Source organism: Panicum hallii, chromosome 3, assembly GCF_002211085.1.
Source record: "Panicum hallii strain FIL2 chromosome 3, PHallii_v3.1, whole genome shotgun sequence".
Classification (NCBI taxonomy): domain Eukaryota; kingdom Viridiplantae; phylum Streptophyta; class Magnoliopsida; order Poales; family Poaceae; genus Panicum; species Panicum hallii.
The window spans coordinates 8974403-8991570 of NC_038044.1; the positions used below are offsets into that span (position 1 = coordinate 8974403).

Sequence of the window (17168 nt, forward strand, 5' to 3'; positions counted from 1 at the left end):
CTAGGATCTAAATTTTAGAAGGGTCACATCAAAGAGAATCTTATCATTTAGAAGTATTAAATAAAGTCTAATTACAAAACTAATTGCAGAACCCCAGTGCTAATTCGCGAGACGAATCTAATGAGATATATTAGTCCATGATTAGCGGATAATTACTGTAGCATCACTGTGGCAGATTATGGATTAATTAGGCTCATTAAATTTGTCTCGCGAATTAGCACCCAGCTGTGCAAAAAGTTTTATAAACAGATTTTATTTAATACTTCTAAATAGCAAGATTCTCTTTGATGTGATGGGTCTAAAGTTTAGAGGGTAGGAAACGAACAGGGCCTCTGCATTGTGGTAAATCTGTACCTCGAAGGGACATGCATTGTGGTCTGAATTCAAGTGGATAATCTGGACCGCGTACATATATGTCTTGATCGTCAATATTTTTGTTTAAACAGGTGATTATATAGGTCCAGAAACATACATCAAACTGATACACCTGTACTCATTCAGAGAAATAAACTAGTCCGAGAGAGAGAAAAACCGTCACTGAAATTTACAAGATTGGGAGGAGAAATGCAGGCAGAGAAGAAAGATACAACCAACATGGCAAAAAGAAACAGTCAAGTGGGCAGCAAACTTGTCGGCACATAATAAAGCTCTGCCCGGTGCTCTGGGCCCCCTTGTTTCCTAACCAAATAACTGAATAAGCACACCAACCAATTGTTTTTTTTCTGTGCACGCGCGCGCACAGAGAGCGCGCGAGAGAGGCCCCAGCATGACATCTGCATACCTTTCATCCTTCGCGTGCAAATGCCCAGCAGAGGCTGTTGAAGAACCAACAGGCTTGATCCCAGTATTTCACTAATCACACCACACCGAGTACTGAGCTCAGGAGTCAGGAGAATGTTGGATTTTGTTCCAATTCAATATCGTATATGATGCCAGACATCACAAGAATAAAATGCATTGGTATGTAGTGCTGAACAAACAGATGTCTGGTACAACTTGGCCAGTATGTGAGGACATCATGAACAATAGAATCTTGATTAATGAAGCATCTAGGAACAAAACCGCCAATTTGATTTCACGAGAGATCAACAACAGATCTGTACACAGACATTCTCAGTTCTAGCTCACCGTATGGAGCTACAGCAATGTTCTCTCTTTCAGTAGGTTTACAACAAAAGAGCCGGCACCACCTAAGACAGCAAGTACTGTAGAAGAGGTCTCTTGACACTACCATTTGAAAGATGGAAGTTACAATTGGTTGTTCTGATAAGGTGACTAAATAGATGAAATGAAAGAATGATAAATCTTGCTTTTGGCATTCAGATAATGCTAATGGCATTCAGATAATGCTGAATGCTCATGCCGCTGGTCTGCCTTTTCTCCTCCTATAAATCCGTTTAGGGGAACGAGCTACAGCACCAGCACTGTTGGTATTTTGAATACGAACGTTCACAGGTTGCTCTTTCAGAGGTTGACTGGAATTTGGTGCTGCACCTGTTTCCAGAATGACTTCTGTATTCTCAGGCCTACTTGTACAAATCTGCCTCCTCAAACGCAATATCTCACCTTTTGCCGTGGCCAATTCATCTTCAAGCTTTTTAGACCTCATTTCAAAACTCTCCCTCTCGGTCCCAAGCCTTCTGATGGCATTCTGAGCATCTTCCATATTTTCCTGAGCTTGAACTGTACTCTTCTTTTGTTCCTCAAGAGCCTTCGATAGCATCTCTTTCTCTTCTTTAATAGCAGAAACCTTAGAATTGGTGGTTTCCAGCTGCTTAGACAGAGATAGTGTACTCTGATTCACCTCATTCAGTGATCTAGTCGCCTCATCCAAGTCAACTTGAAGAGCTTTTCTTGCTTCAGACTCTATTGCTGATTGTTTCACCAAAGCCTCAAGCTCCCTATTTAGAGTAGCATTGATTTTACGTTCTTTAACTAGCTCATTAGTCGTGGACTCTAGCTTCTTATATGCTTCCAGCAGTTCTTTATTAAGGTCACTATGTGCTTCTGAAACAGAAACTAATTGGTTAGAGATGACTTCAAGTTCTTCTTGTGACCTTTTAAGTAGCCCCCTGACTGATGCCAGTTCATCTGAGAGAGTTGCAGAAACTGACTCTGCCTCTTCTACCTTTTTAGCCAGAGCCTGTCTCGCTTCACTGGCCTCATCTGTTAATTTTGAAATCTGGGTCATCAAGTCTTGATTTGATCTCCTTACTTCATCAAGATCTTCAGTGAGTTTAAACACTTCATTTCTGGAATCTCTTAGTGCCTCTTCAGTGGAATGAACAAGGTCTGACAAACTTTTCCTGGCAACAACTTCATTATCTAGCATCGTTCTGGTGGTGTCCAATTCATTGTTCAACTCGGCTATTCTAGTTCTGTCTTTACTAGAGTCACTCAATGCAGCTGAAAGTTTTTCTTCAAGCTGATTGAGCTTATTATTTTTCTCAAATAATAGTTCTGAATCGAGAGATGCCCTCTCTTCAGAAGCAGTTTTCAGGTCCATATACTGACTCGTTAGTACACTTATTTTTTCTTCTGCCTCACCTTTTTCAGTGCATAATGTTTGAACTTTCTCATTCAATGAGTCAATTAATGATGCCTTTGATTTAAGATCATCTTTATCTGTAAGAATATCTTTCTCCAGCTGCTTTATTTGAGAATTTGCCTGTTCTAGGTTCTCTTTAGCTTGACTGTAGATCGTACTCAGGTTCTGGTAGTCTTTTTTCTTGGCAGAAAGTGATGAACTGAGCTCCCTGATGTGTTCATCCTTGCCATTTACCTCTTGGCTAAGCAGATTTATCTTGTCGTGCAAAATATCAAGCATTTCCATCTTTTCATTCAACTTGCCTTCAGACATATGTTTGTCCTCCTCTGCTTCTGCAATAGTCCTCTTAAGTCGATCTATTTCAAGGTTAAGCTGCTCTACTAGCTCTTTTCCCCTTTGAACTTCCTCAGTTAAAGATGTTACAGTTCTTCTAGATGAAGCCAACTTATCTTGGAGCAAGGCTTCCTCATCCTGGAACTTTCTAGCTTGTTTCTTCAGTTCTGCTTGTTCATCCAATATTCTTTTCTCATAGTTTTCCCTAAGCATAGACATTGCTGCCTCATTTTCAACCAATTTGGTCTCCATCTGGGAACAGAATATTAGATTTGTTAAAAGCAAGTCCTATATTTTTTAGTCTTGCTCAGATTATCTCATTACCATAGAATGAAACAACATAAGCTGCTTGTTTTTGTAGTCTAAGAGAACTATATATTTTTGAGCAAAACACTTATAAGAAAAGTCTCGCATGATAACACCTATGAAGACATACATATCAGAGGTGCTAAATAAAGTCCAAAGATTCATGCCAAGAGTATACTTGTAAGTAAAAAGAAAACACTAAATGTTCAACCATTTTAAGATTAATTCTGAGAAGAATTCAGGCAAGTTGATCAACTAAAAATCTAATGGCATGTCTCGTAAATTAGCATCACAATCCCAATATTTCCAAGGAATATGGAAAATTGAATAACTGATTGCACAGTGGACCAGCTTTTGTGACTATAGAAAGAATTACTAGCTTGCAGCTCTTAGTTCATCCTTTGATATGATTGTGATATGCCACAAGGTAATATCATGGAGCACATTTTCCATTTACATGCATATAAATGTAGGGTGGAAAAAAGTACTAGATGGCAAAACCTAGTAGTTCCTTTGGCGCAATTTCAGTTCTGTGCATATGAAATTTAGTGCGAAAATTCTGAAGCAATAAGCAGTGGTAAAAAATATAATTTCATAAACATTATTAGTGACTATAGATGACATACAGATGAAATGGTCGACTGCAAATCCTTCTTTTCCTGTTGAGAAGTACCAAGAAGTACAGTGAAAACACCAGAAGCCATAATTGCAATTGCATTCAGGAGACCTGCAAGCGGATTTCTTGCATGCGGTACTTTCACAACAGACTGAGGTAGTTCTTCCTGAGGCACCGCATGCTGAGATCCATCAGCCTTTTGGATATCTGTTCTATCTGAAAGAAAAAAACAATGTCATGTGCCCAATGTATTGATGTATGGACATAGCACCATATCAATTGAATTCAGAAAACTACTATTATTGAAAACACATAATCTGACGAGCGCAAACATGGAGATTCCACATGTATTGCAATTTGTTTTTCTAGAAAGCAATCTTTTTCCTCAATGGCAAAAGCACTGCTGACATCAATTCATTATATAATAATATTATGAGCATAATGCATATGGGCCAGCCATCATATGTCGGGCCAGCCCAGCAGGCCCAGCACACGGCCCAGAAGGCCTCCTCATCGATATGGGCCCGGTTCAGTTTAGATATTTTTTTTTAGTACGTTCGAGTTGGATTTGGAAGTTAGAGATAGGAAGGTGAGTCCGACGGGATTGCATCAATAAGATCCCATCTATCAGATTTCTCGGGAGTCAAGTTGAGGTCCTTCCTATAAATATAAGGGGAGATGTAACTATTTCGATTAAGCAGAGTTTAGGGTTTTGCTCCTCTGCCTTTTGCTACAGTTTTCTAATGTCTCGCCCTCCCTCCATCTCCCTACCTGGGCTGCCACCTCCATGGCCACTGGCCACAACCTCCTCCCTCCCCAATAGATCAGCACCATAACAGATTAAAGCGTTCCGCAACTACTAGCATAAAGAGAAATAAGAAAGCATAATCCTAAAAGAGAAACCATCTATTTCCCGAATTCAGTGGACTAAAAAATACAAAACCAATTGCTAGGCATGATAATTGTTTTAATCCGGTTGACCCTCATATACTACAAAAAGGAAAGCTCCATATCAAATTAGCTAGAGTTGTATGCTACCACAGAAAAACTTGTCCTCATCTTCTCTACTCCCTCACGATGCCCTTGCCACTCTACAGCCTCCACCATGTTCATGCAGAAAAGAAGCACCATTGCTGGCAGAAGGTTCATCTCTTTATCATGTGGAACCAAGTGGGAGCATGAGTCTAGAACACCACATGCATAGCCACTATCAGTATGTCGCATGTCAATGTCCCGGTTAGGATCACAGCCAAAATATAGCAAACAACAAGAAATAACCTACACATACCCCGATTGTTCAATGCAAGATAAATTAACTGCCTACGTAACCAATCCATGGTTAAAACTGCCAAATATATCCAAATAGTAAGAAAATATTTAAAACGGGTACATTCAGGCCACATTGTATAAAAGAACTTACTAGATAGCCATGCTGGGATAAACAAAAATTTAAATAATTTGCATGGATGGAATAGAAAATAATCAAGCAAGTGCATATGCATTGTAGTATATAGCACCCAAGTTACCATGGCAATTGTGCTTGCATCAATGATCTAGATGAGGCCAATGTGAGAATTAAAGGGGCTCGAGAGTTGCCAAACAATAGATCTAAGGCCCGCTAGATGACAAAAGGTTGCTGGGCACCAATCTTGAAAAAAGTAAGGAACTACGGAAAGACTTTTAGTCAGTTTTGATGTGGCTCTAGAGCACACACTTGGCATGAGCGTGGATATCGACAAATGATACAGGAATTGCAACAGAAGACAAGAAAGCATTTTGACTAGGTGCAAATTTGGATAAGTTTGGCATAATGGCATGGAGGCCTACCTGATGAGCTACTGGATTTTGAGAACTAGTTAATGTCAAAGGCAAGCTCAAGGAGACAGACAGTTGAGAGTGATGCCCTCTAAGTCCTGAAGTGAACAGGGATGAAGGAGCTCTTGGCGAGCTTGGAGCTCAAAGATGTTAACAGGAATTTGAACCAGCATGTAGGTCCAAAGTGATTATGGAGACTAGTTATGTCCTACCTGATGAGGTTTTATACATAAGAATATAAGATGGTTCAGAATGGCATCTACTAAATAGGAAAATAGGGAATAGAGTTCGATATAAGCAGAAGTCAGCATCGCAATTGCGCAGGCAACTTAGCAGGTTTTCTTACAGAAAAAAAAAGTACTAACCACAAAATCTCGCAGATTTGAAACTAATAACATCTCAGATATCATCCTCGCAAAAAGGGGTTCGAAATGAGGCTTACTACTAACCAGTGACGAGATCAACCGTCGAGCGCTGCGCCCTGACCGCCGCTGCCGCAGCCGCAGCGTCGCGGAGGCGGAGGAGCGGTAGCACGGAGACGCCGACCAGCAGCACGGCCCTCCTCCGCGTGGCGTCATCCGCCGCCACTGCCGCCACCGATGGGGAGCGGGCGGCGTTGGACGCCGAGGCGAGGACGGCGGTGGGCGCCCGGGCCGCGACACCGCCGCGGGGTGCAGGGAGGAGCGCGGGGCGCGGCGGCTGCGGCCCCGGCGGCGAGAGCAGGAGGAGGTGGTGGTAGCCCATGCCGGGCGTCGCCGAGACAGAAAACCCTAGCCCCCCGTCGCTCGCCGCCGCTTCGCTAGCTGGAGGCGGGTGTGGCTAGTCACGTAAGCATTTGTGGCAACGGAAATGGCGGTGCGTTGGGGTCGGGAGTGGGACTAGGGAAGTAGGGAGTGGCGACGCGCAAGCGGAAGCGGAGCTGCCGAGCTGGGGGAGACGGCTTCCCTTCGGATACTTGTGTCTGCGACTGACATTTCCGTGGGCTTTTAACAGGCCTGATGGGTTTTAGAAAGGATCGTCTTCATTGGACCGGCCCATGCTAAGGCACAAGATAGCCGCCAAACGGCCCATTTTAAACATTAGAGCTTTTTTCCAAATGCTACGAAAATTCCTCCAGGAAAATGCTAGTATGAAAATGAACTGTTTCTATGAAGTTTTGCGTTCAGACCAATACACAGTATTGTGACTGATTTCATTCTTTAAAATGTTTAAATTTATTTCGAAGAAAATCGTCCCCCTAGAAAATAAATTTCAGAGAGTGTGATGTGATTGTCCCTAAATGTAACACAAACTATGCTCCACAGAGTCTACCATCCGTTGAACGGAACTTTCAGCTACCAAATTCTTGTCGATCACATGTCTCCAGGAACATAAGAATCCAAGTGACCTAACTTCACAAACAGTGCAAGGTGTAGCAAACAGACAACAAAATTCTCAAGAGCATTCAACCATTGATCGTACCTGTGTCTGCCCTGCATCATTGCTTAGCGACAGATCATGCAAAATTCAGGTTGAAAAGACATGGCCATTACTGAAAAAATCTATCAGAGAACGAGCCGGTTTCTTTGGTTTCAGAGAAAAAAAAAGTCTTTCTTCAGCTCCCATCTCAACAAATATAAGCCGGGACAAATTGCGGCATTTCAGATGATTTGTAAACATAAGAGTCCCCATTCTTCAAATCAGTGGTTCCTAGATCCTTACTACCATCACTTAGCTCCAGCTCTTTTTCATAAATCAACAGCAAGGCATCATCATGCCTTTGTCATAGCAATCACTACTGCTCCAAAACAGAATAGCCAAATTTGGACAAGCAGCTCAATGCCATTATCTCAAAATATTGTTGCAACTTACAGCACGCCAACATCGTCATTGCTGCTCAGGAAGAAACCAAAGAAGAGAGAAAATGAAAAGGGAACTTGCAATGCCAGTAGCCTTAGGACCAAAATTACATGCTAAAGGCAGGCAAGCTCTCCGTTCTAAAAAGCTGAGATATGAGATCTCGGCAACTTCTAGATGGAGCCTCCAATCCTCAATGAACGACCAATGCCACCGAATTTCTCAAATGCTGGAACAGAACTTACAAAACCAGCAAACCGATAATGGTGGTGGTGAAAACTGGGACGATCGACATTATTGATCTTCTACCCTGGCTCGCAGAGCATTGCTCCAGTGTCAGGGGAGGTGGACATCAACTGGTGCAGTCAGCACAACCATTTCGGCCATGAATATGTCATCGTTGAAGGAAGAAGATGAGCCAGCTGAGCTGAGGGATGATATAGCTGCGCTGTTCTCATCCTCTTCAGTAAGGATTTCATTATCCCTGCAGTTCCCGCTGCAGAAAGCCTTCTCACCACTGCAAAGGACATTCAGCAAATTGTTCAGTGCTCCTGGTTGTTTCTATGACCGTGAAACATGACAAAAGAACACGTTCTATCACCACTGCAAAGGACATTCAGCAAATTGTTCAGTGCTCCTGCAAAGAACACGTTCTATATCACACTGAACTCCTTCGTTTGAAGAAATGCGATCCAAGATTAGTAATGAACCATCAGATTCTTCAGTCAGTCTATCCAATTCAGGAATGCTCGTCTACTAACAAACACATTCAGAATTCAGATGCAAAATGCATGGAAGTTCCCCCAAGAACAAACACAGATCAATCACAATCGTCAATATCACAACAAAAGATTGTTGGGATTGCACTGCACCAGCTTACCGGTAAATGCAGGAGTCATTGCCATCCAGCTTCTTCTTGCAAGAGACGCAGGAGCTTTGGAACTCCTCGCCGACCTCGCCGTCATCGAAGCACTTCACCAGCCAGTAGGACTCGGCTCCTTCCTTCACTTCCATGGCATCCATGCTCTCAACAGTGCAGGGCTCCAAGATGCAGTCCCCAAAGATGCGAGTAGTCTTCGGGTTAGGACCGTGCGCAATGATGCAGGTGTAGTCCTCCGACTGCTCCACCTCCGTCGCGGACACGGACCGGATGTACCGGCGCGGGCCGCCGATCGACGCCGGCAGGGACCCGGACGCCCGGAACTTGCCGAGATCGGCAGGATGCCCGCTCGCGCCTGGCTGAGCGCCGCCACCGGGCACGATGACCTCTGGACCAGACTTCACATCCCCGTAGGACCTGCTGCAAGGCACCGGCATGCCGGTGGTGCTGGCGCCGGCGCCAGCGGCGGTCCCCACATTCCCGAGCACCGGGGACGCAGCCTGGCCGCAGTCTCTCGGCTGGGTGGTGAAGGATTTGGTGAGGCGTTGCGGCAGCTTGAACGGCTGCCGCATCTGGGGCCCCAGCAAGCGGTTCCTGGCGCCGGGGGCCGGCTCGGCGAGGGCGTCGTCGACGAGGCCGCCGAGCCCGACGCGGTGCGAGTCCCAGCTCCTTGGCGAGCGCGGCGACCGGAGCAGCGAGCCGCCGAGCGCGGCGAAGGGCCTGAGGTCGAGCGGCGACGTCGGGCTGCGCGCCGCCGTCGGCGAGTCGCAGTCCGGGCCGCCGCACTTGGGCGCCCCGAGCCCGACCAGCAGCCTTGGCACGGCGAAGAGCCGCGGCCTCCCTACACCCGCGCCCGCGCCCGCCCCGGCGCCGTCGTCCGCCGCCACCCTCCTGAGCAGCATTCTCGTCTGCGCCCCTGGAGAGCACGCGAGCCCAGCAGGATCAGCGCAAGCAGCTCAGCCCCTCCCAAAACGACGGGCACCGAAAGGCGAGGCGAAAGCAAAAATCCCCCGCGAGACGCCAAATCAGCCCGCCCCAGCACGATCCAAAGAAGCACCGGGAACTCCACCCGCAAGAACAAGGCGGCGCAAGCGGACAAGCGCCGCGCGGGGCGAACGGCGACGGGGAGATAAAGCCGGATGAGGAGGAATCTCACCTCACCTCACCTCCAAGTTGCGAGCAACAAAACAGTCAAAGAAAATAAAACACCCATGCGCGTCCCATCCCATCCCACCTGATCAGCTGCGCCGTTCCCTGTTCCCTCCCTCCTCGCTCGTTCGTCGTCGTCTCTCTCTCTCTTTCTTTCCTCTCCACCGCAATGGTGCGAGGAGCGAGAGGGGTGACGGGGGAACGGGGGGATGTGGAGGCTGTGAGCGCACAGGCGCAGTAAAACGCCACTGCGTCACTGCAGTCGCTGCTCAATGCCTCTCGCAGCGGCAGGCCGGCAGATTTCTCTCTCACCGAGCAGGCGTGGCTTTGGCGTGCAGCGCATCAAAATCAGAGGAGGGGGGCAGAGAGCAGTGAGGTGACGGGTGGTGGGCTGCCTCTGCGGCCTGCGCCTGGGCTTGCTTCTGAAATACTCCTCCCCCGCCCATTCATGGCTGTTCAGCCGAGGGTAGCTCCGTAGCTAGGCACGCCCGGCTGCTCCATAGGCCGGCGGAGCTGCGACTCACTGTACGCGTATAAAGTATACGGCCAGTGGCACTACGTACGTAATACCGTATACGTATGAAGTCTTGCATCCATTGACCAGAACGGAGATACCACCGCATGACGAGTGACCGTGGTGAAATCTGGACGGCCAGGATGGCATGGCAGCGGCGTGATCCGACGACGCGCAGACGGGGACGCGGCCATGCCGGCGGACGCCTCCTTCCTCGTGTCGTGGGGCCCGCGTGGCAGGTGGAGAGAGATCTCGCGCTATCCAGGAGTCGTACGACTACGCTTTTATGGGCGCAGCGATGGGCCGACGATGACAAAGGCCGGCCCCGCAGCGGGCCCACCGTCGTAGTAGGGGAGAGAGGGGGGAGGTGCTGGCGCTGGATTCCTTCTGCGTCGCCTTTCCTTTTACGGTTTTACCCGGCGCCCCCCCCCCCCCCCCCCCCCCCCGCTTTTGTTTACTGTGCTTGAGCACGGGGGAAAGGTGGCGGCGCGAGTGGAGTGGTAACTGGAATGCAAAAGTGCCACGCGCATGTAAAGCGTGCGGGCCGGGGGCGGGGGTGGGGGGGGGGGGGGGGTGGTGTTCAGGAATATAGCACTGCGGAGCGATGCAGTGACGACAGTAAACGCATTGCCTTTTGTAAACATTGCCTCGGTTCTTTCTTTTTTTACCGTGAACATTACTAAGCAGGTTTATGATACTTGCTTCTAGCTCCCAAATGAAATTTCAGATGGAACATTACGCACTGATGTAAATCTCGGAGCGTGGTGCGTTTGGACTTTGGAGGGATTCTCCGGCACCAGGCTACAGTAACCTGAGTAGCCGAAGGCTGAGAAGCCAAAAAAAATGGTTTTACCGGTTCCCTGGGATGTAGGAGAAAATAGTTTCATGCTGCATCGGCGTTACAGTTCCTGTGACAGGTAAAGTTTCGGTTCTGTAACAAACAAGACGGTACACACAGCTAATGTTTGTTCTTCTTTTACTTCTCCGATCCCAACCATTGGCGTCTAGCCACCTCACCCCGTCCCTGCATCCGTCTACCATGTTAGCCTCATTCTAATCCCCAAACATACTTCAACCCCGAATCACATCTCTCCCATAACCCCTGAAGTTTGTCACTGCCGACATGTTCATACTTGTAACCTAAATTTCAGGATATAGTGGGATTTTTATGTGCAGTGTGTCTTTAATTGAAGGTATCCCATTCAGCACCCAGCTTCTCTCCCGGCCCCTTTTTTTTGACCCTTTTCCCAAATACCAGCTCCCGTCCTTTTATTCTCAGCTTTAGCTTGAGCCTAGTAGCTCAAGTGCCATAGTACAGCTGCATTATTATTATTATTTAAACGAAAGTACAGCTGCATTAGCCACGTTGTAGATGTGCTTTCCTTTTTTAGTGAAAAGGCCCTAGTGCATTTGCCTGTTTGTTCCCGTGATCGAGAGAGGATGATGCAGTGTGCCCAATAAAAAAAAAGTTGAGTCAGATCGTGGGACATACCTCGGTGCATGCACTGCACCGGTTCGTGGCGTCACTGTTTCAGAGCAATGAACGCTCGCCCGGCCACGGCCAGGTTACAGTCATGAAACGGAAGCGATGAGTAACTCACTACAAACAAGCTTCCCGTAGTAAGCTTGGTTCGTCCCAGTGGAGAATCACTGTAGATTGTACAACCATCAGGGATCCGTTCCATCCACATCCAACAGTGGCTAGCTAGCAGCTTTGTAGTATGCTCTGTCTTTTGGTGACACACTAATTTCTCAAGCCCTATTAATTAAAAAAAACTTTCGAGGCTAATGTGTTCCTATATTTGTTTTTTTTTAAAAAAAGTACTTTGGTGTGAAGGTTGCTTTGCACTGAGCAAGCTTGTTTTTTTGCGTCTAATTCCGAGCCTAGCTAGGCTACAGGATGGCAGGCATACCAACCGAGTAATAAGCACTCGGTCCTCGTACCATTTATTCACATGCCCCCGGTTTTATCGTACAAGTTTGTAAACGTGCACGGACCCTTAACCCCCCTACCTTTCCTAGCTACTCGATGCATCAAGACAATTTGCTCTGACATGGCACACGTCATATTATTTTTTGTTCTTTTCCTGGAACCATTTTCGACATGTACAGCCATGTACGTGAACCGAAACGTACGTCGCTACATGAGGCTGCGACCCCCAAGCACTCGCCTCCCAGTGGAGTGGGCGCATACGATTTCACATGCTGGAGAGCGTAGGCTCACCAGCGTTGCAAAGGAACAAAGGTTGAGAGGAGCCACAGGCCTGCCAAGCACCTTTGCGGTGGAAGGATGGTCCATGGCCGGGCCCTGCTGCGAGAGGGGTCAAGAAGGCGCTGTGCGCAATTGAAACCCCTATTTGGTTTGTTTGTATGTGGGGGTCTCAATGATCAGCGGGAGGGATATGGAGGTCCCATTTCAGCGTTGGACAGGACAGGGGTTGGGGTCAGGGTCACCCTAAAGGTTGGGTCTTTATCTTGGCCACCAGTTATCCTAGCATACGTTCGTTTTCTCCTTGTAAAAAAAGATACGCTTGTCTTTTGCACTCATCCTCACAAAAGGAAAAAAGAATCTTATATAGATTCGGTATCGCCTGGTTTTTGCTTGAAGTGAAAATGGTTAGCTTAATATTGCTTAGTTAGTTATGATCTGCAAGTATGACTGAATTAATTACCTTAGTGGCCAGAATATTCAGCTCTTACTTCAAATGAAGTGAAAAAGAGAGGAATAAGCCCTGAAGAAGGTCCATGTGGAATGATGGAGTTTAGCTAAAAAAAAATATCTGTACCAGCTTCTGGTGGGTTAGTGAAATATAGTAGATCTCGATGTAACATTACACGAGGAAAAAAGGTTTCACTTGTAGCTAAGCCCCGATTTCGAAACCTGTTTGCAGTTTATCTGCGAATCAGCGGGCCAATTTAAGGAGGAGCCTCTTAGTTCCATCTTAACAAAAAAAGCCCATGACTGAACGTGGTAGAAAAGAAAAGGCCCATGCCCATGCTAGTTTGGGCCTCCAGTCTGTATATATACCGACGACGGTTCAGATCTCATCCAGCTCACAACTCCGCACTCTCTCACCGTCTCACGCCCACACTGCCAGTCCGCCCGCGCACACAGCGAGCGCGCGAACGAGAGAGACATGGCCCACTCGCCGTCGGGATCGCGCGCGGCGGCGCCGTCGACCGAGGGCGGGACCTTCACCGACGCGGGGGCGGAGGACGTCGGCGACTCGAAGCTCTCCGCGTTCCTCTTCGGTGCGATCACATCCCCCCCCTAAAACCCTAGGCCTCTCGTCCTCTTGCTCTCTCGCGGTTCGCTTCTCCGGTTTGGTCGGCGTGAACCCCCTCCTCGCTCCTGCTTAGTTTCTCGCAATTCTGGTTTCGTTTGCTGCTCGGGTCGGCACGATCTGGGGACCTAGATTGAAGGTTGCTGATGAGGATTCTTCAAATTCGTGCTTCCTTTGATGAATGTGTGCTGCTGGGGACTGGGGTGCGTAGAATTGAATCCTCCGTGTGGCGTCGCGTTGCTTGATTCTGAACGAGCCTGTCGTCTGCGTAGAATCGCGAGCAATCTGGTTCCTGTCCATTCGATTTTTCCTGAATTCGTTCGCTTCCCCCATCGCATTCTTATTTGGGGTTAATTCCCTCTTCAATTTACTCGGTAATTTATCAATTGGTGTCTCCAATTTTTACCAAAGCCAAGCAAAATCTCCTGTGGAGATTATATCAGTTCTGTCTTCCGTAGATCACTTGTTAGATTGCAAGTACTAGCACACTGTGTTTCGCATGGGCACACACGCTGAACTGATTAAATGTGAGCAAGCCAGTAGTAAAAATGTGCATCTGAATTGTCAGTTCAATTTGGTGCTGCTCGAGTGGACGCCATTCGGACTAGTAATTTTTGAAACTTTGGGTGACGTTTTGTGCGACGTAGTTCGATTTTAGGTATGGAATCAAACCCCGGGCAAGTGCTTTGGGTTGTGGATTTGGACCAAGCGATTGGTTGCGTAGAATGGCATCCATTTTGTTCAGATTTTATAGAAAGCGAAGCGAATTTTCTAGAAACTGCCTCTGTTGGGTTGATAACTTGCTGAATTCCAAACACCCACGCTACTGAATTACTGATGGTTCACATTTGCACACCTGAATTTGCCTGCAAACCAGCAGAATAACTGTTGGCACCTGTGCTTCTATCACGGGCGAATATCTGAATATCTGATATCATTTGTGATAATACGGTCGAACTTATTACCTCGGATATTATTTGTGCTGCTAATACGGGCCTGAACTGTTTTTGCGTTGCGCAGACGTGTCGCTGCAGGTGCAGGGCGGTCTCCAGAACATGCTCAAGATGAGCAGGTGAACACCAGTCACGCCGTGCGCATGCATCCATCCCCCCGTCCCATTGTCCCCGATTCATGTGTTGCAAAATCACTGTGCTGGATCGGTTTTTGGCCCTGACGCTTTTTGTGCTGTACCCCTGTGGCTGACTGCAGCGAGATCGAGCGGTGCGACGGCGAGATCGAGGCGGAGGTGGGGCGCGCCAGGGACGCCGTGGCGGAGAAGGGCCGGGCGCTGGACGAAGACCGGGAGAGGGTCCAGAAGGCCGCCCTCGCCGCGCTCGACATCCTCAGCGGCGGCCGCGGCGCCATCTGAAGGGATGCGCGCGACGGACGCCACCGCCGACTTTTCTTCACGTCACACATCATACCTCAACAGTTCGTGCAAGACTCCTGAGTATGTCGCCACAACGCCAGTGTGCAAGACTCTTTCTAGTGGTAACATAGTGATGGTAGTAGTACTGTAGTAGCAGCAGCAGCAGCAGCAGCTTGTGGCGTCGTGCCTGGTGGAGACCTGGAATGGAAGGACTCCGTGTTACCGTGGTTGCCTCTTGTACTTCGCCGTGTACATGGGCTGAGAACCGAGCTGTATCCACACCAATCCATTCTCATGAGGGAAATAAATATTACCCACTCCACTTCAAACCTCCACAATCCAGTCCTGACATTTCAGCGTCTAACATAATAAACTATTAGCCAAACTATGGTTACAAGCCAGTAACAACCTGTTTCCCAAACTGTTGTCTCTGTGTCTACGCATACTAATACTAGCTAGACAGCTAGGTGCTAACCAAAGCAAGTTTGACGGATCAAGCCAAGCTTGATAAATATTCTGCTGCTATTTACTATCATCATAGAAAATATAAAATGATAAATATTGCAACAAGTTCAGTTATAAACATAGACCAAATTATAAATCTTAATAAGAAAATCAATATACTACAATGTTGATTTGCTGAAGCTATATAGCAGCAGAAACAGTGAAACACTAAAATGAGTAAAATGAGTATGAAGCTTGCAGTCCTTGCAGATCAACTAGTCCTCCTTGTCTGCAACTAACCAATGTAGTGTCTAATGTTTTCTCAGAGCTAGAGATAAGGCACCTGCCGTCAAATAATACTTTTGAAAAATCAAAACAAGGCATAAAGTCAACGTATACAGCTTATACAGGATGGCCAACAGGTTTTAACAAGTGTTGAAGTGAGCAGCATGATATCTGGGAATAAAAGGCAAAAGGGGTGATCTGCTATAGCATGATGCATCAATAGCCCTTACATGACTACATGAGGACCATTGCACCTTAATATAACTGAACAAACTAAACCATTGCACCTTCATTTAGCAAATTAATATTCTGCATTAATGTAACTGAACAAACTAAATCAGAACTTACATGAGGACCAGAACTTCACAAGACTGCAGGAACTTGACTAAAGAGGCTTCTGAAACTCCTAAGAATCCTACCTCCAAGGTGAAAGACTGATACGGAAGGCACATTACTAAGAGGTATTGCAAGAAAATCACATGCCATGGTTGACAAGACCGGGAATTTCTCGGTATGTGCCTTCCACCAAGCTAAAATATCAAAATTTTCAATATCCTCAACATAGTCTTCTTCAGAATAGATGTCAATTTCAGATTTTGGTGCACGAGTATTTCTCAAACATCACATGCTTGTGAGTATCTACTAACTCCTCACATGCGCTAGTGTTGTTACTAGCATTATCCACAGTTATAGTAAACAACTTGTTTCGTATACCCCATTCAGTTAGGCAACTCACAAGTGTTCCTTCAATGGCAAAACCTGTGTGTGGATACTTGACCTCCTTTAAACTTATTATCTTCTTCTTTAACTTGAAGTCAGGAGTGATATAATAAGTTGTTATAACCATGTAGAAATATAAAATACGAAGTTCTCTATAGGTTTCTTCAAGGTTGCTACAAACTTTTTCCTCTCAGCTTCTCCAATTACATAACAATAATAAGAAATATAGGTCCTAAGGCTGCTGGTTCCTGCTGGTTCCTGACTTAGTGCTTAAATGGATTTGAAAATACCTGCACACACAGCTTTAAAACTATCATCAGCTTCAATTAAATTCTGTTCAAAGTATTCCCAAAACTTGGACCTTCTAACACGTGTTTGGGTTGAATGAGAATCATCAGAGCTTTCCGATGTGTTTGCGGACATGTTGAGGTAACAGGCTAGATAACAAGCTCCCTAGGTAATAGCAACATATAAGAAAGAAGGTTTAAACTAGAGCAGAATTATTTTCTTGACATAAATAAGAACGATAGCTATCAACTTCCGCGTGCAAAAATACGCCAATAGCATTTTCTTGACACAATTATTTTACTGCAGTGATAATAATCGACGAATTAGGGGAAGTAGGAGAACGGTTTGAAGGAGCTCACTTCTAGGGGACGTCGCCGTCCTTGTCCTCGTACTCCGTCCCGTTCACTGCGTCCAACAGCCAGCTTATTTAGCACGTATGTGGGAACTTCCCTGCGCGGCGTCCAGGCAAACCACCCTCATTAGCTAGAACGCTCAACCAAATAGAGCAAAGTGCTGTTGTAGTAACTAGAAGCAAGCGAGGCGGAGGGGGTGGTACTTACGGATGGTGAAGTGGGAGAAGAACTTGTCCTGGAGCGCGCGGAGGAGCTAGTCGTATCCGGCGTAGGCCTCGAGATCGACCTTCCGGGCAGGAGCGGCGGCGTCGGCAGGCGGAGGAGGATGAGGACGCGGAGCTTGGGAGGCGAAGGAGAACGAGGACGCTGAGCCTGGCAGGCCTGAGGCAGTACAAGAAGTTGCGGCGGCGGCTGCAAGCGAGCGCCCG

General features: G+C 46.9%; 3 protein-coding genes and 1 long non-coding RNA gene across 6 annotated transcripts; 1 reads left to right on the plus strand and 3 right to left on the minus strand.

Annotated features, from left to right (window-relative positions):
* Positions 1–472: 472 nt before the first annotated feature.
* Positions 473–6532, minus strand: LOC112887653 (MAR-binding filament-like protein 1). 2 transcript variants are annotated; one of them, XM_025953891.1, is made up of 4 exons: positions 6068–6206; positions 4842–4987; positions 3814–4019; positions 473–3133 (listed from the first exon to the last, which is right to left on the minus strand). In XM_025953891.1, the coding sequence occupies exons 3-4, from the start codon at positions 3889–3891 to the stop codon at positions 1358–1360; spliced, it is 1854 nt and encodes a 617-aa protein (XP_025809676.1). In that variant the 5' UTR covers positions 3892–4019; positions 4842–4987; positions 6068–6206; the 3' UTR covers positions 473–1357. The 2 variants fall into 2 exon arrangements, with proteins under 2 accessions (XP_025809676.1, XP_025809675.1); XM_025953890.1 differs by lacking the exon at positions 4842–4987 and having other exon boundaries at positions 6068–6532.
* An 887-nt stretch (positions 6533–7419) lies between these two features.
* LOC112886421 lies at positions 7420–9611 on the minus strand. Its single transcript, XM_025952321.1, has 2 exons — positions 8335–9611; positions 7420–7971 (listed from the first exon to the last, which is right to left on the minus strand). Exons 1-2 carry the CDS (start codon positions 9234–9236, stop codon positions 7791–7793), a joined length of 1083 nt encoding a protein of 360 aa, XP_025808106.1. The 5' UTR covers positions 9237–9611; the 3' UTR covers positions 7420–7790.
* Positions 9612–13047: 3436 nt separating this feature from the next.
* Positions 13048–14988, plus strand: LOC112886929. Its single transcript, XM_025952967.1, has 3 exons — positions 13048–13249; positions 14302–14353; positions 14491–14988. Exons 1-3 carry the CDS (start codon positions 13135–13137, stop codon positions 14648–14650), a joined length of 327 nt encoding a protein of 108 aa, XP_025808752.1. The 5' UTR covers positions 13048–13134; the 3' UTR covers positions 14651–14988.
* Positions 14989–16201: 1213 nt separating this feature from the next.
* Positions 16202–17168, minus strand: LOC112887457. 2 transcript variants are annotated; one of them, XR_003227561.1, is made up of 3 exons: positions 16948–17168; positions 16747–16837; positions 16202–16389 (listed from the first exon to the last, which is right to left on the minus strand). It is a non-coding gene; the product is annotated as an uncharacterized LOC112887457 (long non-coding RNA). The 2 variants fall into 2 exon arrangements; XR_003227560.1 differs by having other exon boundaries at positions 16202–16837.